The sequence below is a fragment of the Myodes glareolus genome, chromosome 9, assembly GCF_982192425.1.
Source record: "Myodes glareolus chromosome 9, mMyoGla1.1, whole genome shotgun sequence".
Lineage (NCBI taxonomy): Eukaryota > Metazoa > Chordata > Mammalia > Rodentia > Cricetidae > Myodes > Myodes glareolus.
This window is the reverse complement of record NC_142034.1, coordinates 35,838,879-35,863,089: the sequence shown is the minus strand read 5'-3', so window position 1 is coordinate 35,863,089 and position 24,211 is coordinate 35,838,879. Positions and strand designations below refer to the sequence as shown.

The window sequence follows — 24,211 nt, the reverse complement described above, 5'->3', positions numbered from 1 at the left end:
GTACATACCTTTAATCCCAGTACTCAAGAGGTAGAAGCAGGCAGATCTCTGTGAATTCAAGTCAAGCCTAGTCTACAAGTAACCATTCCCTTTAATAAGTGGATAAACAAATTCCATATAATAGAATGGAATACAATTCAGTGATAAAAAGAAATGAGCTATCATGCCACAAAAAGGGGGGAGGAATTACACACACACACACACACACACACACACACAAAATAATTAATAGATAAAATAATGTAATACAAAGAAAATCTTTAAAAATAAATAAAGTGCTTACCGGGTCTGATGAAGACATTTTCCACAGATAGCATTGCTGCTATTGGAAGCAGTAAATCTTCACAATCAAGAGAAGCAGCCTTGATCACTGCACATGTCAGATGTGGGGGGAGAGGAAACTCCACCATAGATAAACCCAATCTCGTCACATGACCACTCCTTAAGAGAAAGAAAAAGTTCTTAGGACTCTGGGACAATACAAATACAATGTTCATCATTCAGAATAAGTAAGATATAATTTAATTACTTAAACTCATCTCTAGAAAACCAATTCAAAGAATAAAACACCATGGTCACTGGTAAGAACAATGAAAAGTGGTTGGTGGTGGCCCACACCTTTGATTCTAACACTCCAGGAGGCAGTAGTAGGCAGATCTCTGAGTTCCAGGACATCAGGGCTACACAAAGAAACCCTGTCTTGAAAAACAGCTAAAAATAAATAAATCCTCCATTATTACAAGTTTTACTTTTCTTTCCCTTGTTGCATTCTTATTTATTAAATAATGAATATGTGCGCACATGAAGCAGCACGTATGTGGGGGTCAGCAGACAACCTGTGGGGATGGTTTTCCTCTTCCACCTGTGGTATCAGTTATCAGATTCAGGTCAGTCCAGATTATTTGTGTATTTGTTTATCTACTTATTTTTAATTTTTCAAGACAGGGTTTCTCTATGTAACAGCTCTGGCTGTCCTGGAACTGACTCTGTAAACCACATTGGCCTTAAACTCAAAGATCTGCCTGCCTCGGCCTCCTGGGTACTTGGATTCAAGGCAGGCACCGCTACCACATGGCCCAGAAAAATTATCCCCCCCCCCAAATAACTGTAATATAAAAGCTATAAACATTCAACAGAGCAGAGATATTCTTGAAGAAATGATGAGAAATGGTATAGATATGAATAATTTGCTTTGTTATGGATTTTAAGGTCAATTTTGTTATATGTATATATGTTTCTGATCTTGATTGAGGTATTGTGATTGTGTAGTTTGTTTAAAAATGCAATGTATAATTAAAAATATAGGTTGTTAATGGATAATACTAGCTTGTAGTAATGTTAGTCTGATTTTCTAGAAGTGCATAGATATATTTCAGATAGACATTCATATCTTTCAAAGACTACAGAACATGGCATTTAATGTTTTAATAACTTAGGACTTTTCATGACAATGAGACACGTCTGCTCCTGGCAGCACCAATCTACTTCAAGAGGAAGATGGGTATCGAAGAGGCTCCTTATGGAGTTGGTTAGCCATTTGGGCAAGAAACTGCTCTTGCCTGGACTGTTATATAAACTGGACACAGAGAACCCGCAGAGAGAGGACTGCTGAACTTGCCTAAAGGTGAGATGATCTTTCGGGGTTCCTGATTCATGAAAGAGTCTGCGAGACATTCTGGAGGACACAGCAGATAGTGACTGAATTGCCTTTGAAATTTCCTGCTTCATGGAAATGTCTCTGGATATTATGGGCCTGAAGGCCGAAGATGGGTGCCCCAACGATACAGAGGAACTTTGGGTGACTGTCCAGGCAGCAAGATGTCTCTGTCATTTCTAGAGTTTTGGAAGTTGCTTACTTCTTGTTTACTTAGGTAATATATCCTTCTGGAGTCTTTGATGGAGTTAAAGAATGGATAGTCGTAGTTATAGTTTTCCATTATTATGATAAAGATATAGTTATAAATATTGTGACTGTAATTCTTGCTTGATAACTGTTTTGTTATGTGTAATTTTACTATGTTAAAATGAAAGCCTTTCTTTTTTGTTTAAACAGAAAAAGGGGAAATGATGGAGAAGGGTTATCTGTCTATTGTGTTATTTTCATTGGTCAATAAAGAGACTGCCTTGGCCCTTTGATAGGACAGAAAATTAGGTAGGCGGAGTAAACAGAACAGAATGCTGGGAAGAGGGCTATGAGGCAGACGCCATGGAGCCAGCCACCAGGTCAGACATGCTGAATCTTTCCCGGTAAGCCACCACCTCGTGGTGCTATACAGATTATTAGAAATGGGTTAATATCAAGATATGAGAGTTAGTCAGTAACTAACTCTCTAGAGATAATGGGCCAGGCAGTGCTTAAATGAATACAATTTGTGTGTTATTATTTCTGGGACTAAGCTAGCCGTGCGGGAGCTGGGCAGGATAAAAAGCAGGCCTGCCTGCAGCCCCTTACAATAGAGAAACCAATTATCAAATCTTACCTCAACATACAACCATGACAATGAAGAGTCTTAGCATTCTTATGTAACTAGAATAATGCTTGGCACTGAGATGGTATTCAAAATCACTTGTTAACTAAAACCACATTTAAAAAGTGATTTAGTTTGGCCTTATCTATCTATCTATCTATCTATCTATCTATCTATCTATCTATCTATCTATTAGTTTTCAGAGACTGGGTTTCTCCGTAGCTTTGGAGCCTGTCCTGGAACTAGCTCTTGTAGACCAGGCTGGTCTCGAACTCACAGAGATCCACCTGCCTCTGCCTCTCGAGTGCTGGAATTAAAGATGTGCACCACCACTGCCCGGCTTAGTTTGGCTTTTTAAAATAAACTTTCATTTCTTCTTCTTGTTTACAGAGTTTTTCGGGTTTTGTTTGTTTGTTTTTTTGGTTTTGGTTTTTTTAGGCAGAGCCTCTCAAGGCTGGTTTCAAACTCCATACTACAGCCTCAGGCTCCCAGATATTGGGGTCACAGATTACAGGCACACACTTCCATTTCTGTTACAGGAAAATGTCTTTACAGCTCAGTGTTTGAGAACTGTGATAAAGACTAATATCATGTAAAACAATTCATCCACGTTGAAAAAAATTCCTTTCTACTTCTGAAGAAAGACTTAGAACCTTTTTTTAAATAACAAATCAAAAGCCAGGCACAAAAACTCACACCTGTAATTCTAGACTTGAGAAGCTGAGGCATGAGGACTATATTATTCAAGGTCAGCATGGACTATGTAATGACTTTCAGGTTAGGCTGAGCTACATAGCTACAAACAAAATAAGACTAACAATATGTTTACATTATATTATATACCTGTCAATAGCATCACACTGATAAAGCTGTTTAAGTGCTTCCAAAATAAGTCTCTCATTAGGTGGGTCCAAATATGGAAACCTGTGTAGGAGAAAGTCAAGATTATTCACAACAGAATTTAAAACACACTTGATAGAAACTTCCTTAAAAGGTTTTACTTATCCACTTCATTTTCTTTCATTTTGTTTTGTGGACAAGGTATCTTTTTACATAGCCCTGGTTGTCCTGAACTCAACCAAGCTGGTCTCAAACTTACAAACATTCCACTGCCTCTGCCTCCCAAGTGCTGGAGTTAGAGGTGTGCTTTACCATGCCCTGCCTCCATTTTTCAAGTCCTCCTCTCCCTGAAAACATTCTAGCACCATGGTCAGTATTCAAAAAGAGGAAAATTTTGCTTTTCTGGAATCACATTCCTCTCATTCAAAATATACCTCATTCTCCTTGGCTGCAATACTCCCATTTTTTATCTTTTTTTTTTTTTTTTTTTGAGACAGGGTTTCTCTGTTGCTTTGGAGCCTATCCTGGAACTAGCTCTTGTAGAACTCACAGAGATCTGCCTGCCTCTTCCTGAGTGTTGGGAGTAAAGGGTATGCCATATACATAAAATAAAATAAAAATCTAAAAAAAAAAAGCAAAAGAGTAGTAGCAATGTAGACAGTATTAAGTCATTTAAAATGGACCAATGCCTATTCATTCCTATTTTTCTAATGTGGTACTCTGTAGTTCTTTGAGAGTATGCTAGGAATTAATACCAAGCTTACTGGGCAGTTGCTTTCAGAGTCTCCTCTTCCTAAATAAGAATATTTCAAGACACTGTTTTGAAATCTAGATTTACATGAAAGTTTCCTATTTGGTCGTTTAGTTCTTTCAATGGCTTGTTATTTATTTCTCATTGGCATAATTTATTAATAAAGTTAAATTTTACATGTTCTCCTCTACATTCTTAATTAGAAAATCTCTTGTCTTGAGCCAGATATGGTGGTGCACACTTATAATATCAATAGTTAGAAGTCACAGTCAGGTAGATCACTGAGTTCAAGGCCAACCTGATCTATATAGTATGTTCCAGCCCAGACAGAGATGCATAATGAAACCCTGTCTTAAAGAGAAAAAAAAATCTAGTCTTACTTGAAAACATCTAAATTAGGCCAGGCGGTGGTGGCACATGCCTTTAATCCTAGCACTTGGGAGGCAGAGGCAGGTGAATCCCTGTGAGTTTGAGGCCAACCTGGTCCACAGAGTTAGTTCCAGAACAGGCTCCCAAGCTACAGAGAAACCTTGTATCGAAAAACAAAAAATAAAAAACAAAACAAAACAAAAATCAAAAACCTTAAAAGCAAGTATTAGTTTAACACTGTTTACTTCAAGATTCCTCAATCTTAAATTATAGCAATTTGAGACTGATGAAAATGTTCCGAAATTTGACAGTGGTAATAATCATGTAACGTGAATCTACTAACAACAATTTGTACTGCACATTTTAAAATGGCTAAAATACAGAGTTCTGTTTTAGGTAAATTAGTATTTTTGATTTAGTTTAATAGCAACCAACAAGAGAAGAAACCCTGGAAATAGATTAGTCTCAATTCCCAGGGACACATTAGTCAGAAAGTAAAAATGATTTCTGAGACATAACAAGGTTTCTTCCACTCTAGCCACATTTCTTTCGAGGTTGCCCACATACCTTATGACATCATGTATGGCAAGGCACTTTAATGTCAGAACTACAGATGTCAAACTAGTTCTCTTAATCTCTGGGATCACATGATCAGGCATACACTGGTTCCAAAAATCTTTACTATAAATCCGAAAGCATTTTCCTGAGGCAGTCCTGCCAGCTCGGCCACTTCGCTGTAATGCTTCACTTCTACAAAAGAAAACAAAAATAGTCCCCAAATGTTTTGTGGGTTTGCCAAGTAATTTACTTCTGATATTCAAACCAAGTAGAAATACTCTAATCAGCTAATTGTTCTTTGAATTTAAAAGCTTGATAAAGAGACTTACTTTGAAATAGGAACCACCTCCAGGATGTCCAACCCTAATCTGGGGTTGTGATTCAATTGCTTCACAAAGCCTCCATCCACTACATATCTAAGAGAACAAAAGCAAGTTAAATGTCTAGAAAATAAGGGGAGATGTGTTAATTTTTACTTTAATTTATGTGTATAGGTGTTTTCCCGTGTGCATTACTGTGCACCACATGCATGTCTGTTGCACAAAGTCAAGAAGAGGACCACTAGTAGATCTCCTGGAAATGGAGTTACAGACATTTGGGAGCTACCAAATAAGTGCTGGAAATCACAACTAAGCCCTCTGGAAGTGTAGCCAGTGCTTTTCACCACTAGGCTCTCTCTCCAGCTCCAAAACTTGTCCATTTTAACCACTTCAGGGTCTCCTTTTCTACCGCATTTACTGCACTATTTATGTTAAATATAAAAATTGGGATTCAACTTGGTGAGATGATTTGGAGATAGAAAAGGCACATGCCAACAATCCTGATGACCTGAGTTCAATCTTTGGAACCAGGATGATACAAGGCAAGAACCAACACACACAAGCGTGCACACATACACACACACACAAACACAAACAGTGTTAAATAATATAAATGAAAGTTAAAAAAAAAGAAAGAAAACAAAAAGGAAGTTGAAAGTCAAGAAATGGAATCATCATCATACATAGTTGATGACAAAGTAAAGTCCTCACAAACTAATGGTGGTAAAAGCCAATGAGGGAAACATTTTGGCATTTCTTCAAAAAGCTAAAATAGAATTACCATGTGATCTAGCAATTCCATTCCTAAGTACAGATACAAACGTACCAAAAAAAAAAAAATACAAACATTTGTAGAATTATCAGAAGTAATAACAAAAACCAAGAAAGTAAAAATTCACCAAATTGTTCATTAAAACCTTACAGACTGGAGACTAGAGAGATAGCTCAGTAGTTTCTCTTACAGATAAAATCACACAATGGCTCATAACCACCTGTAACTCTAGTCCAAGAGGATCCTACAGTCTTCTGGCCTCCACAGACACTGCATACATCTGATGTACAGACATAAATACAGGCAAAACACCCATACACATTTAAAAAAATCATTTTAAAAAAACCCTAACAGATTCAGAGCCAGCAAGATGGCCCAGTGGGTAAAGTACCCACTTAATAGACATGGGATTTTATTTTGAGTGAACAATATTTGGGAACTAGATAGAGGTAGTACTTATACAAAACTGTAAATGTATGAAATTTAATTTTTTTCCATTTTTAAATTTATTAAAACAGGGTTCAGAATGAGCTCTGAACTGTTGTAATAGATTCAAAATCTAATTCTTTAGCATCCTGTTTTAAGCCACTGTATAACAAGTTGGGTAAAAAGGAATAGCACCAAGTCTATCATTTTACTAAACAACAGGAAATATACAATTACAGAAGTCAATGTACTCTACTGCTCTAACCCTTTAGAGAAATCACTATATTTTAAATTTTATGTATCTATTTGTATTTTATTTTTGATACAAGGTTTTACGATATGGCCAAAGCTGACTCTGCAGTCACTACATGTACCTTAAGATGGCCTCAAACTCAAGATCTCCTGGCCTCTGTTTCCTGAGTGCTGGAATTACAGATATACTACAATTCAACATACCTGGATAAGAAACCATTATTTTTTGTTTTTATTTACTTTTTTAAAATTTGTTTTTCGAGACAGGGTTTCTCTATGTAGCCTTGGCTGTCCAAGAACTCCATCTGCAGACTAGGCTGGCATCGAAATCACAGAGATCCGTCTGCCTCTGCCTCCTGAGTGTTATTTATTGTTTAAAATTCTTTTTATGTATATAGATTTTTGCCTCTTTGTATATATGTGCATCATATGAAGGGACTGTCCACAGAAGCCAGAAGATGGCATCAGAACCCCTGGAACTGGAGGTACATACAGTTTTGAGTAGCCATGTGGATGCTGGGAACCAAAACCAGGTCCCCTGCAAGTACAGCAAGTACTCTTTTAAATCTCTCTCTGTCTCTTTCTGTATGTACATGTGTTCATCTCTCTCTCTCTCTCTCTCTCTCTCTCTCTGAGTGTGTGTGTGTGTGTGTGTACGTGTGTACGTACATGTTTTACCTGCAGGCATGTCTGTATACCACCTATGTGCCTGAGGCCTGCAGAGGCCAGAAAGGGGCACTGTATCCCATGGAACTGGAGTCACAGGCGGTTGTGAGTTGCCATGTGGGAGTTAGGAACTGAACCTGCGTGCTCTAGAAGAACAGCATGCTTAATTGCTGAGCTAACTATCCAGTCCATAATCATTATTTGTTTTTTTAAGTAGAAGAAATGTAATTTCTTTTTACTCATTCACCTAGAAGAAATATAATTGAGTCTTAGAGACTGTGACTTAGCTGTTGTGTGGCAGACAGTATGACTTAGTGAAAGATATAAAACAGATAAAGAATCCGAAAGGGATATAGCTTAGAAGCCTGAAGAATTTCACATTAGCTATAAATATGGAATTGAACTTTCCAGGTGATTCTCTACTAATTTTACTCAAAATCTGACTGCATTATTGATTGCATCCAAAAGCAATAGAAATTTGCACCATAATTCAATTTCACAAGGAAGTGAAAGAAACACTCCCTCCAGATAATCATTACATGGACAAAAGTACCAAATTGGGCTGGGGACAGAAAGGTGTATCAAACCATGTAAGGATTGATAATGACAGCTAGAAAAGCAGCTGGCTAAAACCTATGAAGCACTATAAATAATCTTGTATTTAGGAAAAAAAGGCTTCAAGTTAACAAATAATTAATTTAAAAGATTACACAATTCAGAGTGTATTTCCTACTCCATTTCTCACTCAAAGCAATCAGTAATTATAAAATATGGAAGGTGAGCTAGGTGTGGTGGCACATACCTTTAATCACAGCACCTGGGAGGCAAAGGCAGGCAGATCTCTTGAGTTTGAAGTCAGCCTGATCTACATAGTGAGTTCCAAGGCAGCCAGGTCTACACAGTGATACTCTTTAAAGAAAAACAAAAACAAAAACAACAAAGGTGAGAATAAGTTAAGAACATTAAAAAGAGGTTGAAGAGATGGCTTAGCAGCAGTTAAGAGCAGTGGCTATACAATCATGGGTATTTTAATTCTAGCACCCATGTAGCAAGCCAGGCACGGTCCTGGCATGCCTGTAACCCTAGCAGAGCAAGGAAAGACAGAATTGATGGGGCTTGCTACCTGCCAGCCTAGATGAAAAACAGGATCTCTATGTTCAGTGAAAAACCCTGCCTCAAAAGGAATAAGGTAGAGAATGAGAGAGGAGAACACCCAATGCCTTCAGGCCTCTGTGTATATGTACATACAACTAAAATTTTAAAAAAGAAAAAGTCGAGTGGTGGTAGCCTTTAATTCTAGCACTCAGGAGGCAGAGGCAGGCGGATCTCTGTGAGTTCATGGCCAGCCTGTTCTACAGAGCTAGTTCTAGGACAGGCTCCAAAGCTACAGAGAAAACAAACAAACAGATTAAAAAAAGACAAAATAAAAGAAAAAGGAAAGAAAACAAAACACTAAGAAATAGGTGAGAAAGGAATTAGTAAAAAAACAAAGGTTTGCAAACTCTGTAATGATTTATGTTAACTAAATGGTTTCCTTTACTTTTAGAGAATTTTCAGAAGTTTTAAACCTGGGCCAGCAAGACAGCTCAGTGGGAAAAGGAACTTGTATGTAAGTCAGGCCACCTGAATGCAATCTCCAATACCTAAATGGTAGAAGGCAAGAACCGGACCCTCAAATTGTCCTGACCTCCACAAGCATACATATGCACAAATAGGTTTTTAAAAAAGTTGTACCTTATTCCATCTATTGTCAAAGATGTTGCAGAAATATTGGTGGATATGACACACTTTCTAATTCCAGGTGGAGGTGGCAAAAATATTCTCCTCTGTTGATCTAAAATATACACAGAGAAAAAAAATACTAGTTTAAGACATGCTCTTGTCAACATCAATCTTTAAAAGAAATCATTTCTTTTCAGTAGAAGTTGTATTTTTATCACCTCTTCTTTCTTTATCTTTAGTATGTATTCCTGGATATTCTTCTATCCTGGTACTCTCTTCATAAACCAGGCTTACCTCCAATTTAGAGATTTGCTTGCCTCTGCTCCGAGTGCTGGAATTAAAGATGTGTGCCACTACATCTAGCTTATCACCTCTTAAATAAACTAGAATATAAGCTGAAATAACAAAAACTATTTCTTAATGTTTCACTATTAAGATTTTTAAATCTAGACTGGAAAGATATCTCAGAGCTTAAAGGAACTTACTGCTCGTCCTATGGACCCAAGTTTGAATCCCAGCACTGCATCTGTTGGCTCACAAAAACCTTTAACTGCAGTTCCAGAGGATCTGAAGCCCTCCTGCTTCCAAAGGTACCTGATCATGTGCACAGACCCACCTACCTACATACAATTAAACATAAATCTTTACTAACAGATTTTTTAAAAATATGGAATTATATACTGTTACTATTACAAAAATATCACTTACAGCTATGTCCTTTATCTAGGTTATAGCTCCATGTAAAAACATGTATAAAAGTATGAATTTACTTATTAAAAACCAAGGACATTCATACATACACACATATTCAAACTTCCTGAAGCTAATCCACAGATTCCAAACTAAGGATCTCTGTCATTCTTAAAGATTGATCAGCTAGCAAGTACCTTTAATCCCAGCACTTGGGAGGCAGAGTCAAGTGGATCTCTGAGTCTAAGATCAGCCTGGTCTACAGAGCAAGTTCCAGGACAGTCAAGGCTACACAGAGAAAGCCTGTCTCAGAAAAATAAAAAATATTGATCAGTTAAACAGTTTTTACTTTTGGGATATGTCTGCCTCCCTAATGTCTACCTCTCCGAAGAAGTAAGGCCACACTCATTACTAGTAGGGGTTGGGTAGCAATGCATATTGTACCTCCATGCTTGTGTCTCTGGTCTTACCAGGAATAAATATTTTCCCCTAAAAGAGTTGCATGGATGGATCATCTATGTCAATGACATCCAAAACAAGAACATGAGCTCAACTACTGGGACAAGAAGAAAATTTTGTTTGTTTGTTTGTTTGTTTTTTGAGATAGGGTTTCTTTGTATAGCCCTGGCTGTCCTTGAACTTGCTCTGAAGACCAGGCTGGCCTCGGACTCAGAGATCTGCCTTGTCACTTCACAGCTGAGTGCTAAGATTAAAGATTACACCAGGACCACATACCAAGAAGAAAAATTCTTAATTTGCATTTATGTTTTTCACATTCCTTTCAACTTTTTATGTTTATGATTATAAATAAGTTGTGTAATAGTTTCATTAAGACACAGCAATTATGGTTGCCTTCAACCCCCAACTTTCCTAATCACGGAATAGTCAGACACACCATAGCCCTCATAACCCAGCACCTGATAAGGGACTATAATAATCAGGAAGAAAAACTGGCAGAGGAAGAAACATTCCAAATCCTACCAAGAAATAAAGATGTACTTTTAAATATTTATTTGTTTTATGTGTACTGGTGTTTTGCTTGCATGTGTCTGTGTGAAGGTGTCAGATCCTCTGCGACTGGAGTTACAGACAGTTGTGAGTGGCCATGTAGGTGCTGGGAACTGAACCCAGGTCCTCTGGAAGAGCAGCCAGTGCTCTTAACCACAGAGCCCAAAATAAAGACTTTTTTAAAGAACCATTTAACACTCTTACTGAAATAAAGCTTCTGTGACAGATGTGATAAAAACTAATGGAATTCCCTGTCTAAATACTCTTACCAAAAGAGCCCAAAGCAGAAATATACTTGTTCAGGCATAGAGTATATGTGGATAAAAGGAATATAATTCAATGTAGTAAAACCTCAACAACTGCCAATCAAGAAGGAAAGAGTAGGATGACTGTGGAATGTAATATTTCCAAGTTCAAACTCTGCCCACCCTGAGAAGTCATCTGATGCATAAAAGAAATGCCTGGAGCATTTTTTTTACTGTTTTTTTTTAAATAATCAATCAAAATTTTCCCTCCCTACCCTGCCTTGAGCATTATTAACAACACATGAAAATCAACCTCCTGACATGAGAAAATCTTAAATAATTACAAAAATACATCTAAAAAATGATCAGAATAGAAAGAAACTACAGACATTTGAAGGACAGAGACTATGCAACATGAGAATGACTTATGCTAAAGAAATAGAGAAGCCAACAAAAGGGGCAGAAACTGCATTCAAAGACAAAATTCAAGAGAATTTCCTTGAAATGAAGCACTGAATCTGAAGACAAAGAGTACATCAGGGGTGTTTATCATGCTTGTGATTATGTAAGTAGACAAACTGCCAAAATTCAATGAATCATAGCTTTAAAATAATATTATATGTCTTATTTATTTATCATATGTAAATTATATCTCAAAAAGTTATTTTTAGGGACTGGAGAGATAGCTCAGCAGTTAAGAGCACTGGTTGCTCTTCCAGAGAACCTGAGTTCATTTCCGAGCATCCACATGGCAGCTCAACACTGTCTGTAACTCCAGGATCCAACACCCTCACACATACATACAGGCAAAACACCAACAAAATAAAAGCAAAATAAGAATGAGAAACGAAGCAGGGATAGCTGAGTTTGCACATTAATCAGTACTGCAGCAATTCCACCTGAATGCCTCTTTGTACTATTACAAGCTACTATAATTATGTTCATAATGGATCATAAGAACTTACACATGATAGTACTCAAAAGAAAAAAACAAACTGAAACCTCCAATAAGAGTTACATACATACTCATACAACATCATCATGTAGATAGACAGAAAAAATTGCATAGACCCAGAAATAAAGCTGAGCACAGCTTGTAGTCATAGTGAAACCAGAAGTATACTCTCAGACGGTATATTTACCACTGAAGCTCGATGGCAAATTAAATCAGGAAAATGAATTAGTAGACTACAGGAACAACTCAAAACACACACACAACTGTAGCAATGGTTAAAAAAGAAAGAAAGAATCAGCTAAAAGAACAGGAGCTCAGCGGTTAGGAGCATTGGTTACTCTTCCAAAGAACCTGGGTTCAATTCTCAGCACCCATATGGCAGTTCACACCTGTCTTTAACTCCAGTTTTAGGGAACCTGACACCAATGACAAAACCCTAATGCACATAAAAATTAAATATATATTTTTAAAAAGTGCTACTATTAAAAAAAAAACACCTCTACAAGTTGCTATTTACTTGGATTGAAAGATCTAGGTCGATAAATGCACAAGTCAGAAAGCTGACTTAGAAACCCAAGAGGCTTACAGCTCAAGAGCAAGAGAGAACTAGAAAAGGCTCTCAAGAGTCAGTCATGAAAGCGCAAAGTAAGGCTGACACGTTTGCCAAACAGAAACGGTTAAGAAAACAGCAAGTTAAAACTGAAACCTTAAGAAGCAGTCTCATTTCAGTGAGGGAAACAAAGCTGGGGAAGAAGGGCTAGCAATAGTCCCAGAAAACGAGTAGTCACAGGGGTTAGACACACATTGTCACACTTGGCTTTTAACCATGGTTTCTAAATTTTTTAGTTACAAAGTTAATTATGAAAGTCCAGAAAACAATGAGAACCTTAATAATTGCTCTTAAGCAATGGTGGAGCATACCTTTAATCCCAGTGTTCAGGAGGCAGAGGCAGGTGGATCTATGTGAGTTCAAGACCAGCCTGGTCTACAGAGTGAGTTCTAGACAGCCAGAGCTGTTGAACAGAGAAATGCTGTCCGGGGTGGTGGGAGGATGACTGCCTTTAAACCAGGTGGTGGTGCACACCTTTAATGGCACCACTCAGGAGGCAGAAGTAGGCAGATCTATAAATTCAAGGCCAGCCTGGTTTACAAATGGAGTTTGAGACAGAGAAACCTTGTCTCAAAAAAATCAAAACAAGCAAAACAAAACCAAAAACAAGTTGCTTAGTTTGTATATTACACCCAACAGTCCACAATCAGACAGAACCTTGTAACATCTAAGTTGGTCTATAGAAGTTGAATTAATTTTGGTATCTGTCCTTGAGACTTGGCCTTGGATTGAGTTGGAAGTTTCCAGACAAGTCTGGTTTATAGAGCAAGTTCCAGGATAGTCAGGGCTACACAGAGAAACCTTGTTTCAAACTCCCCTCCCCTCAAAAAATGAAAAGAAAAATAATTGCCTTTATGATGTAAAACGGAGATCACTATTTAATCTATGATCAAGAGTCTACTATCACAAAATAGTTCCAAAATAACACCTGGTCTATAGTTAACTACTAATGTAATTTTTAGCTTTTCTTTTTTTAAAATTATTTCTCATGGGATACTTTGATGACCTTGAGATGCTAAGGATTTCATAAGAAAACACAAAAGGGGAAACAGATAAATGTGGCTATTAAAATAAGAACTCTTGCTGCACAAGCATGCAGACCTGAGTTCAAATCCTCAGAACCCACATTAAGAAGCCAGTCACATGTGCTTGTAATCGCAGCATTAAGGACCTCCAGAGCTTGCCAGCCAGCCTACCCAAAAAGCTGCACTTCAAATTCAGTGCGAGACCTCTCTCTGGGTAATGAGGCAAGAATAAAATGTCAGTTGCAGAGGAAAGCAATCATAAAACATGATACCATCAACATAAAAAAATATGGGTAGAATAAAACAGAAATACTTGCTGAAGTGAATCAGGTACTGTTGAAGTTAGAGTTCTTAATTTAAACATTCTTTAAACCATATAGATGTACTTTAGGTCGAATCTGTTTGGATGGTTGATGTATTTCATTCAAAAATATAAAATAACTGAATTCTGTAGCAGCAAGATTAGGTGGAGGAGGGATTTTAAAAAATTGTTTCTATTTTTTTATGTGTATGGATATTTTGCCTACATACATGTTTGTTTACCTCATGTGTGTGGTGCACAAGGAGACCAGAAGCAGTTTTCAATCCTCTAGAACTGAAGCTACATATGGTTGTGAGCCACCATACGGTATCAGGTACTTAACCAGGGTCCTCTGGGAAAGCAGTCAGTGCTCTTAACTGCTGGGCCATCTTTCTTCAGCCACAGCACCCCTTTAAGTTTTATAAATTAACTCCAATAATAAAAGAAGTTTCACAGAAAAAATTCTAGGTCTCATTCAACAATATTGATTATAGCCAAATACCCAAATAAAAATTTGCATATCCTCTTTGAACATACACACGCACACGCACACGCACACACACACACACACACACACCAAATACATGACGATTCTTGAAAAGCAGCCAATATATGGCTACTTAATAGGGAATAAAAATCCACTCTTTACTGTAAGACATACCAGGACACCTAAGATTTCTATCAATTTTTCAGCAATGGCAGACTAAGTATTGAGAGACTATAGTCCTCATTTGAAAGAATGCCCAAAAGGAACTTTGTTCTGTTGGGAGACCACAAAATTCACTCTTAAAATACTGAGGAGATCCAAGGTTCTTGAAAGCTACCATGAAAGGACTTTAAACAAAATTGTTTCTCTCAAGGGATGATGACTCTCTTAACATTTTACTTCATGATTTGGGTTAAGACCTGGAAGTTACAAAACTGAGATCAGTTTGTGAAATTTTTTGACCCAAATACTAAAGATCTATATATGTTTTGTATATATACAGTAATTTATATACAGTAATTAATGAAAAACATTTTAAAAGGGCGCTGGAGAGATAGTTCAGTGGTCAAGAGCTTTTGCTACACTTTCAGGGGACCAGAGTCTGGTGCCCAACACCCCTATCAAGCAACATACTCCTTCCTGTAACTATAGCGCTAGATATGCAATGCCCTCTTCTGGCCCAGCTGGCTCCCACAAGCATGTACTCATACACTGACACACATAGAAATACATAAATAAAAAAACTAAATCGTTTTTAAAAAGTCGTTAAAAGCCTGTCATATTTTCTTTCATAGTAAGGAATTACCTGTTGTCATAGACCCATAACACGGCAATATCAATAAGCCATCTAGAGTGGTGTCTTGAACATCATAATCATAATCGACAGACTCAGCCATCTGAAAAAGCAGTTCACAACTCTTCTCTATTTCAAACTGACCTGGAATGAGAAGGAAGAACTTCAGGAACTGAACTGCAATTTTTTTGGAGCCTGTCCTGGAACTAGCTCTTGTAGACCAGGCTGGTCTAGAACTCACAGAGATCCGCCTGCCTCTGCCTCCAGAGTGCTGGGATTAAAGAAATACACCACCATCACACGGCCTGAACTGCAAATTTTAAAGATCTTTTTAAAGTCCAGTTTAAAATTAGCTTAAGGTTATGCTATATGACTTTTTTTTAATCATGTAAGGTATGCCCAACCTCAACAACAAAGTTCAAGCAGAAGTAAGTTTCTGATTCTAAAGAAGCAAAAGTGTTAATCATCTTCAAGCCCTCATGCTGTTGATACAGAGTTCAGGAAGATTACACACAGGAGAAACTAGTCCAGGGAATTACTGAATTCAGGTACATTGCAAAAACTTGAACTTAACTTTCAAACAGCAAAGATATAGTTTTAAAAGTCTCACTTCAGACATTAGTACAGGCAGAATAAGCTATTAGCAATGAAATAACTTGTTTCTGTTAGGATGCAGCTAGTTAAAAAGTTAAACTACTCTTGGTAACTGCTCTATTTTTGACACCCCAAATCTGCTACAGGCTTGTCTGTAATACATGGAATCTATATCGCATCTACACTGTGTTATTTCACCATTTCAAGGAATGACAGTTGAGATGTCTGAATAAAATAATTAATTATTCAGAACAAGGATTACTTAATCAAATTAGAGCTCTGACTATATTAATCCCCCCCACACACACAAAAAATACTTTCCAGACCTAATTTCTCTCTATGAAAAGGTGGTGTAGTTCATATGTTTTATTGGTGAGCCTAGTGTTCTGTCTACCTATTATCTAGCTGAGAATCATAAACGGATAAGGCAACAGCTGAGAAACAAGTCCAAATATCCTAGTAGAAGGGGCAGTCTGTCCACTCCAGTGTCATATTTCCTGCTTCCAAAAGAAAGACATCAACCAGGTGCAGTGATGTGTGCCTGCTCTCCCAGAATGGTCTGGGCAATATATCAAGAAAGACCTTGTCTCAAAAACCACAAAATCATTTCATTTACTTACTTATTTATTGAAGAATTGAGGATTTTGTTTGTTGTTGTCCCTCTTTGCTTTTGAACAGGGGCTTATCATATAGCTCAAAGCTAGTCTTGTATGTAGTCTGACCTATCTTTGAACTTGCAGCAATCATCCTGCCTCCGCCTCCAGAGTCCTGAGGTTAGTACCATGCACCACTACACATGGCTTAAAAACTATAGATATTATTAAACCTAGTAGAGAATGCTCACCAGTCAAGAAAACTAAAATGTCCCCAGCCATTTCATTCAAATGAATATCCATGGTCACTTTCACAATCTAAAGAAAAAAGCAAAAATACAATAATCATATGTTGGTATAAAATACTCATTCACTACCATATCTTCTTGTTCCACAAAACAAACAAAACAAAAAATAAGCTCCCTCAAAGTCCTAGCATTCATGAAGGCAAGATGGCTCAGTAAGCAAGGTGCTTGCCACACAAGCTTGATGACCTTAGTTTAATCTCTACAACCCACACAAAGGTAGATGGAGACAACAACCTCACAGAATTGTCATCTGACCACCATATGCATGCTATGGCATATGTGAACCCCCCGCAAGACATCATACACACCCGATAATAAATGAAATTTGTAAAAATAAGATAAATTGCCCAAGTAAAATCACATACACAAAAGACACAAAAAGATTGCTAAGTAATACCGCTTGAATATATGCAGTGTTTTCTCTGTCTCGTGGGCCAATCAAATTGCAGAATTTCTCTCTGACTGGATAGAGCCTTCCAGGTATATCAAATATGGGGCAGTTTCCAAAGAATGCAGAGAGTTTGGCTAGCTCCATAGTTGCTGACATCACCACCACCTTTAAATGTTCCTTCCTGTTAGGAGACTTGTCCTGAAACAGCTTCTTCAGTAAACCAAATAAGATATCCTGAAAGAAAAATCTAGTAAGCCACAAATGCTAGCATTTTATTATTTTACTTATTTGTTCATTTCTATTTATTTATTTTTGAAACCAGGTCTCACTGGGAAGCTCTAGTTGACTTAAAACTTACTAAGTAAGTTGAAGGTTGGCCTTCAACTCACAGGAACCTGCCTGCCTCTGTCTCCTGAGTATAAGGAATATTTATGTCTTTGAGACAGAGTTTCAAGTAGCCCAGGGCTGGTGTAGAACTAGATATATAATCTGGGATGACCCTGAATTTCAAATCCTCCTACTTCCCCTTCAAGAGTGCTGGGACTAAGGGAGTGTACAACCATGCCTATTTTTATGTGATATTGAAGATCAACCCAGGACTTTGTACATACTAGGCAGACACTCTACCAACTGAGCTCCATCCCTAGCCCAGCTAACCTATTTTATTTTATTTTTGTTTGTTGAAAAGGTCTCACTATGTAGCATGGGGTGGTCTGAAACTCGTCTGTAGACTAGGCTGGCCTCAAACTCTTAAGAAATCTGCTTACCTCAGCCTCCTGAGTGCTGGGATTAAAGTCATCTACCATCATGCCCAATCACAACCTATTTAAAATAGATTGCTACTATAACCAAAGAATTTCTATTTCAATAGAATAAAACGTAAGAGGAGGCGATTCTTGATACAGTAAAAAGTTTCCCCAAACTAATGACCTATTTTTTGCTTTTATTTTTTCGTTTTTCAAGACAGGGTTTCTCTGTGTAGCTTTGCAGCCTGCCCTAGAACTCGCTCTGTACACCAGGCTGGTTTCAAACTCACAGAGATTCGCCTGTCTCTGCCTCCCATCCAAGTGCTGGGATTAAAAGTGTGAACCACCACTGCCCTGCAAACTTCTTATTATATTAAAAAAAACTGAAATACTCACTGTTGTTAAAGTTCTTTCATGAGCTTCATCCAAAATAATGACACTGAATTTGTTAAGATTCGGATCTCCCAAAATATGTTTGAGTAAACACCCATCAGTCATGTATTTGATTGCTGTTTCCTAATGTTTGAAAGCAGAGTACAGCAACTTGTAGCATCACAAAACTTCACTAAGATTCAACTAATTCCCCATTCCCAAATGCACAGATCAAACCACCAAGTTCTACATTAAAAGAAACATAAAACTGTCTAACAAGGATGGTTAACTATAAAAGACACCACCAATATAAACAGGAACTAAGAAGTGTCCTGAGATAAAGCAAGTCACCAATAAGGAGATACAAAGAAGTCTGTGGAATGTGGTAAGATAACTTCTTACAGACAAGATAGGGGGATACTTTAGTGGCAGTGCATGCATTCTCTAGCATGCACAAGGCTCTAGGTTCTATCCCCAGGATGGCAAACAAACTAAAAAAAAACTTTGCTGACTTGGTTAATTAAGTTGCCAAGTTTTCCACTGACTTCAAGACCCAGTATTGGAAAAGCTGGTTAGTCTTTGTCAACTTGACATAAACTATAGTCACCTGAGAGGAGGGAACCTCAACTGAGAAACTGTCTCCAAAGATCAGCCTCTGGACATGCTACAGGGAATTTTCTTGATTAACTGAGGTGGATAGTGCCATCCTGGGACAGATGGTTGTAGAAGGTTATATGATAAAGCAAACTGGGCAAGCCATTGAAAACGAGTCAGTCAACAGCACTTCATGGCCTCTATGTCTATTGCTGCATCTAGGTTCCTGTCTTGGTTTCCCTTAATGATGGTCTGTAACCTGTAAGCCAAGTGAACTCTTTCCTCCCTAAGTCAGTTCTGGTTAACATTTTATCACAGTAATAAAAAAACAAACTAAAATAATGAATAGACTCTGAAAACAGCTAAGTATGATAAGAGGTACAAAGTAAATACTGTGTTATGCCACTTAGATACTTTGACTAGGCATGTTCATAGAAGTGAGAGCCACAGGGACTGAAAACAGTTTCTGTTTGAGATTGTAAAAAAGTTCTGGAAATAGCAGTGATAATTAAACAACATTGTAAACTGTGACTGTACCCAATGCTATTGAATTATACACTAAAGATGGTTAAAATGGCAAAGTTCATCTTATTTACATTTTAGTACTACAACAAAATAGTTTAAATATGAATGCCACCAACACTAGGTTTGAAGAGATGGTCTAGTGGTTAAGAGCACTTGCTGTTCTTGCAGAGGAGCCTAGTTTGGTTCCCTACACCTACACGGCAACTCACAACCGTCTATTAATTTCAATTCCAGGAAATCCAATGCCCTCTTCTGCCCTTCTCAGGTATCAGGCATGCATGTAGTACATGAACATACATGGAGACAAAAACAACTATACACATAAAATAGATTTTTAAGGTATAATTTTTAAATGCAAATAACTTAAGATTAAAAAAAAGTATCTTAAGAAAAATAAACATTACCTTCATTTGATAATGGATAAACTAGCTGAGGAAGGAGAAAAGAGGGTACTGGGTACCTAAGAGATAAAGCTTTAACCATATGCAACAAAATTAATTCTAGGGACTGGAGAGATGCCTTAGGAGTTAAGAACACTTGCCGCTTTTTTTCAGAGAAGTGGGATTCAGTAGCCAGCACCTGTAAGGTAGATCCATCCCATCTGTAATTCTAGTTGCAGGTACCTGGTGCCCTCTTTTGGACTCCTCAGGCACCAGGCATGCATATGGTGCACATATACCACACAGACAGGCAAAATACTTGCATGCATAAAAAGTAAAAAAATAAATAAATAAATAACAAAACAAAAATACCTTACTTTTTGTGAATTCTGAGGACTGAACTCAGGTCCTCATGCTTCAGGGCAAGTCCTTTACCAACTGAGTTGTCTCCCCAGGCCATACATCACCCTACCCCATCCCCCACTCTTTCAAGGTTTGCCTATTTATTTGAAGGAGCTAGCTTTTATGAAGGAGCTAGCCTACTTGGGGAGTTCTAGGCCAGTGAGAGGCCGTGAGTAAAAAACAAACAACACACATACATACACATGGCATTTGAGGGGCAACACTTAAAGTTACCCATTGACCACCACACATATGTGCATACAGGAGATCACAGAAAGACAAACATAAGAGTTAGGGAAGTAAGTTTACAGTACTTTAAATGTATACCAGTAAAACTTTTGTACCTTGGAGCTGCAATCATCAAAACGAACTTGGTATCCTACTTTAGAGCCCAAAGTGCATTTCATTTCTTCAGCAACCCTCTGAGCAACTGATATGGCAGCAACTTTTCGTGGTTGAGTCACGCCAATCATGCCATGTTGTGAAAATCCTACCAAAACCAGAAACAGACACACACAAAGTTAGTTAGCAATGGTTTCTTCCTACTGAACTAAAATTAAAATTGTTGCTGGTCAATCAATACAAATGGTATGAATGTTTCCAAAGGAAAAATCCTCCAAATTGCAACATATTGTAGCATATTTGCAAATACACTACAAATAAATCTATTGATTTAAAATAGAAATGCGCACTCAGAGACCAGAAAGATGGTTCAGCAGTTAAGCATGCTTGCCTGATGACCTGAGTTCTATCCCAGATCCCACAGAGGCAGGAGGGAACTGACTCCCTAAAGTTACTCTCTGACCTCCACATGCACACTGTGTCACACATCTGTCTATACAAACATATATACTGATATAAAAGGAAGTTAATTTTAAAAAATACACATGCATAGCCATTATAAATGTACAAACGTTAATTAGGTGTGAGGTTTTCATTTTTCAATTTTTAAAGATTTATTGTTTATTTTGTTTACAGTGTTCTATCTGCATGTGTGCTTGCACACCAGAAGAGGGCAGAAGATCTCATTACAGATGGTTGTGAAACACCATGTGGTTGCTGGGAATTGAACTCAGGACCTCTGGAAGAATAACCAGTGCTCTTAAGCGTTGAGCCATCTCTCCACTCCCCATTTTTCAACTTTTAAAATCATTTGTAAATAAGCCAAGATTCTGTATGTTTGGGTTGTTTGTTTTACTTTTTGACAAGGTCTCATTATGCTGTCATACTTCCCTCAAACTCCTAAGCTCTACTGATTGTCTTGGCTCCACCTCCCAAGTAGCTGGTACTATAGGCATAAAGACTGCACCTGGTTTAGGAAGTGTAAAACTGAAATCTAAAAACCTCCACACACTTCCTAAACTTTTCCTTGACACAGAAGTAAAACTGAACTTAAATAAACCACATTTCCATAAGTTTCTGAAGATGGAGATGCAATATATATTAGATAACACTTTTTTCTTGATAACATGAAAATAATGGTGTGCCTTAGCAGATGACAAATTAGGTTTGATGCATCAGATTAGGTTAATATAAGGGCCAGGTGTGATGGAGGCCAGCAAGAAGAGTAGATGGAGGCCATTCTCAAAATAAAATTAATTAAAAGTTGGGCAGTGGATGGTGCATTTCTTCAATCCCAGCACTTGGGATTGTCTGGCAGGAGTATGTCTGTGAGTTCTAGGCCCACCTGGTCTATAAGAGCTAGTTCCAGGACAGGCTCCAAAGCTACAGAGAAACCCTGTTTCAAAAAACCAAAAAAAGAAAAAAAATGAAAAAATAATTAAGTAAGTTTTAAAAGATATGTGTTCGTGTATAGTGTGTATATCTCTGTACTTGAATGTACACCTTCAGGTGCCCAGGAGTCCAGAAGAGGGCATCAGATTCCCCAGAGATAGAGTTACAGGTCTAATGTGGGTGCTGGGAACAGAAGTCTGGACCCTAGAAAAGCAGCAAGAACTCTCATCTGCTGAGCCATCTCTCCAGCCCCCCCCGCAAAATTAGTTTTTATTTTAATGTGAAACATATCCAATATGATTTTGCTCTTTTCCAACCTTAAGACAGAGAATGTTGTCATACTAGTGAAACAGACACTTTCTTGGTCATTTGTTAGCTTGATGCTGATAGAATCTGAGAATATTTATCTGATAAAGCTCTGATGGAAGAATAATAAAAATGCCAGCAACAGAGAACACCTATCTTTTCCCTTCACAATCGTTTCAGTTCTCTCTGGGTAACAAGATAGCCTTATTCTAAGAAGAAAATTAGCATTTTTTTTCTTCCTCACCATATAACCATAGCTGGCCTGGAACTCACTATATAAATTTTGTTAACCTCAAAATTCAGAGATGCCCTTGCCTCTAACAAGTGCTGGGATCAAAATATGTATTATCACACCCAGCCTTCTTCTATTACTACAACAAATAAAAATGGAAAAAAGTCACCAGCAATCCCTGTGCCTGAAATAAAGCAAAGGAGACAGAGCAAGTATGGGGAAATGGGGAAGTAGGCAAAAATGGGCATTTACACACTACAGCAGTTTTACTAGACCTTAAAGTTTTGTTTTGTTTCCTTCATGCTTCCAGGTGTATCCAAGAAGATTACCTGCTTCATAAAGGTATTTAGGGAGTTGAGTTGTTTTACCACTTCCTGTATTTCCAGTAACAATGAGGAACGAATTGTCCCTCACAGCTTGAATGAGCTTTTTTCTTTGTTTTTGAATAGGAAAAGTTGGAGTTGTTCCCCCCTCCTGCGATGTGCATCCTTTCTCTTCTGTAACAACACAAAAATAGTGCAATTAAAAGACCTGTGAAGCTGTCTCTGACAACGTCTCAGAACCGAAAGAAGAAAATCAAAGAAATCACACAACTGGAAGGCTCAATTCATGACTTTCCAGTGACGTCATCTAAGAGCAAATCACACGTCAAAGTTTATAAACTCAGAGTAACTTTTTGGTAAAAGTTAAACAACTTCAACATTGTTGATGTGTAACTCAAAGTACTTGACAAAGTCAGTCTAGCACTAGGTAACATGTATGCATGCATACCTCCACAGAAGCACAAAACTCAAGTTTTATTAGACAATAGAGCAAAAACCCGAACTCAGCGGAACAACTCTCGGAAGAATAAGAAGCCACCTGTATTTGCTTCTGATTCACGGTTCAAGTTAGGTCCCTGTTCAGAGTGACTGATATCCCAGAAGGCCAAGTGGTGGGTAACCATGGAAACTGGCTCCTAGAAACGGGCTCCCTTCATACCGTACCCAAAGGCAGGCTGGCGGCCCGGCGAAGGGGAGGGGGATGAACGGGTAGAGAACAAAGGCTTTATGAGGCTGCTTAAGAGCAGAACGCATTTTGGGCGTTTGGGTCCACTTTCTTACCCCCAGGCGAGGTTTTCACCCAACTTGGGTTTGGGACCGCCCCCTTCTAAGCCAAAGTGCTCATTGGACGCAAAGTTCGCCTTCAGACTTGAAAGACCAAAAGAACGTCTGAGCCTCCTCCCCATCTCCTCTGCCACCCAGAAATGTACTTTTCACCCCTCAAATAACTCCCGCCGGCTGCCACGCCGTCCCGCGGACCGCACCTCTGTCAGCGATGCGAACAGCTGACGGCCGCTCTTCCTGGAGCTCTCTTGGCAGTTCGCCTTCCTCCTGCCGCCTTGGCGCCCTGCCCGCGACAGCGGGAAACCGGGACATAGACCCGGTCCAGAGAAGAGGCGAGCACGTCCACCGAGCTGAGGAGATGGGAGGGGAAAGACGAGGGCGCGCCCTGATGACGTGCGGGTGTTTACTTCCGCGCGTGCGACTGGCACTGACGGGAGGAGGAGCGGCTCGATGACGTGGCGGCGGCCGCTTGGACGCGCACGGGCCCGCGCTCCTTGGGGGGCCTCGGGGCCCCGCCCCCAGAAGCGCCCCGCCCACTGCACGTGCCTCCGCCTGAGCCGCGAAGCCGCGCCTGAGCCCCTGAAGGCTAGTTCACGTTTTTTGGTTTTTTTTGTTTTGTTTTGTTTTGTTTTGTTTTTTAAATTCTAGAGTAAAGTAAGGCAGGACGACA

At 38.5% G+C, this 24,211-nt stretch overlaps 1 protein-coding gene and 1 long non-coding RNA gene across 2 annotated transcripts in view; one reads left to right on the top strand and one right to left on the bottom strand.

Moving 5' to 3' along the window:
* The window catches only part of LOC146893239 (uncharacterized), a 30,395-nt gene extending 27,862 nt beyond the window's left edge, over positions 1 to 2,533 (top strand). Inside the window, exon 4 of the long non-coding RNA XR_015738773.1 lies at positions 1,437 to 2,533. This is a non-coding gene — a long non-coding RNA (uncharacterized LOC146893239). The remainder of the gene's footprint in view (positions 1 to 1,436) is intronic.
* Dhx40 (DEAH-box helicase 40) overlaps positions 1 to 23,923 on the bottom strand; it is a 39,256-nt gene extending 15,333 nt beyond the window's left edge. The window contains exons 1-12 of the mRNA XM_048446778.3: positions 23,742 to 23,923; positions 22,765 to 22,932; positions 20,508 to 20,653; positions 18,287 to 18,406; positions 17,151 to 17,378; positions 16,697 to 16,763; positions 15,271 to 15,402; positions 9,157 to 9,256; positions 5,316 to 5,402; positions 4,996 to 5,178; positions 3,312 to 3,392; positions 284 to 441 (exon numbers count right to left, since the gene is read on the bottom strand). Coding sequence (XP_048302735.1) covers positions 284 to 441; positions 3,312 to 3,392; positions 4,996 to 5,178; positions 5,316 to 5,402; positions 9,157 to 9,256; positions 15,271 to 15,402; positions 16,697 to 16,763; positions 17,151 to 17,378; positions 18,287 to 18,406; positions 20,508 to 20,653; positions 22,765 to 22,932; positions 23,742 to 23,853 — 1,582 coding nt within the window. The 5' untranslated portion in view covers positions 23,854 to 23,923. The remainder of the gene's footprint in view (positions 1 to 283; positions 442 to 3,311; positions 3,393 to 4,995; positions 5,179 to 5,315; positions 5,403 to 9,156; positions 9,257 to 15,270; positions 15,403 to 16,696; positions 16,764 to 17,150; positions 17,379 to 18,286; positions 18,407 to 20,507; positions 20,654 to 22,764; positions 22,933 to 23,741) is intronic.
* Positions 23,924 to 24,211: the final 288 nt, after the last annotated feature.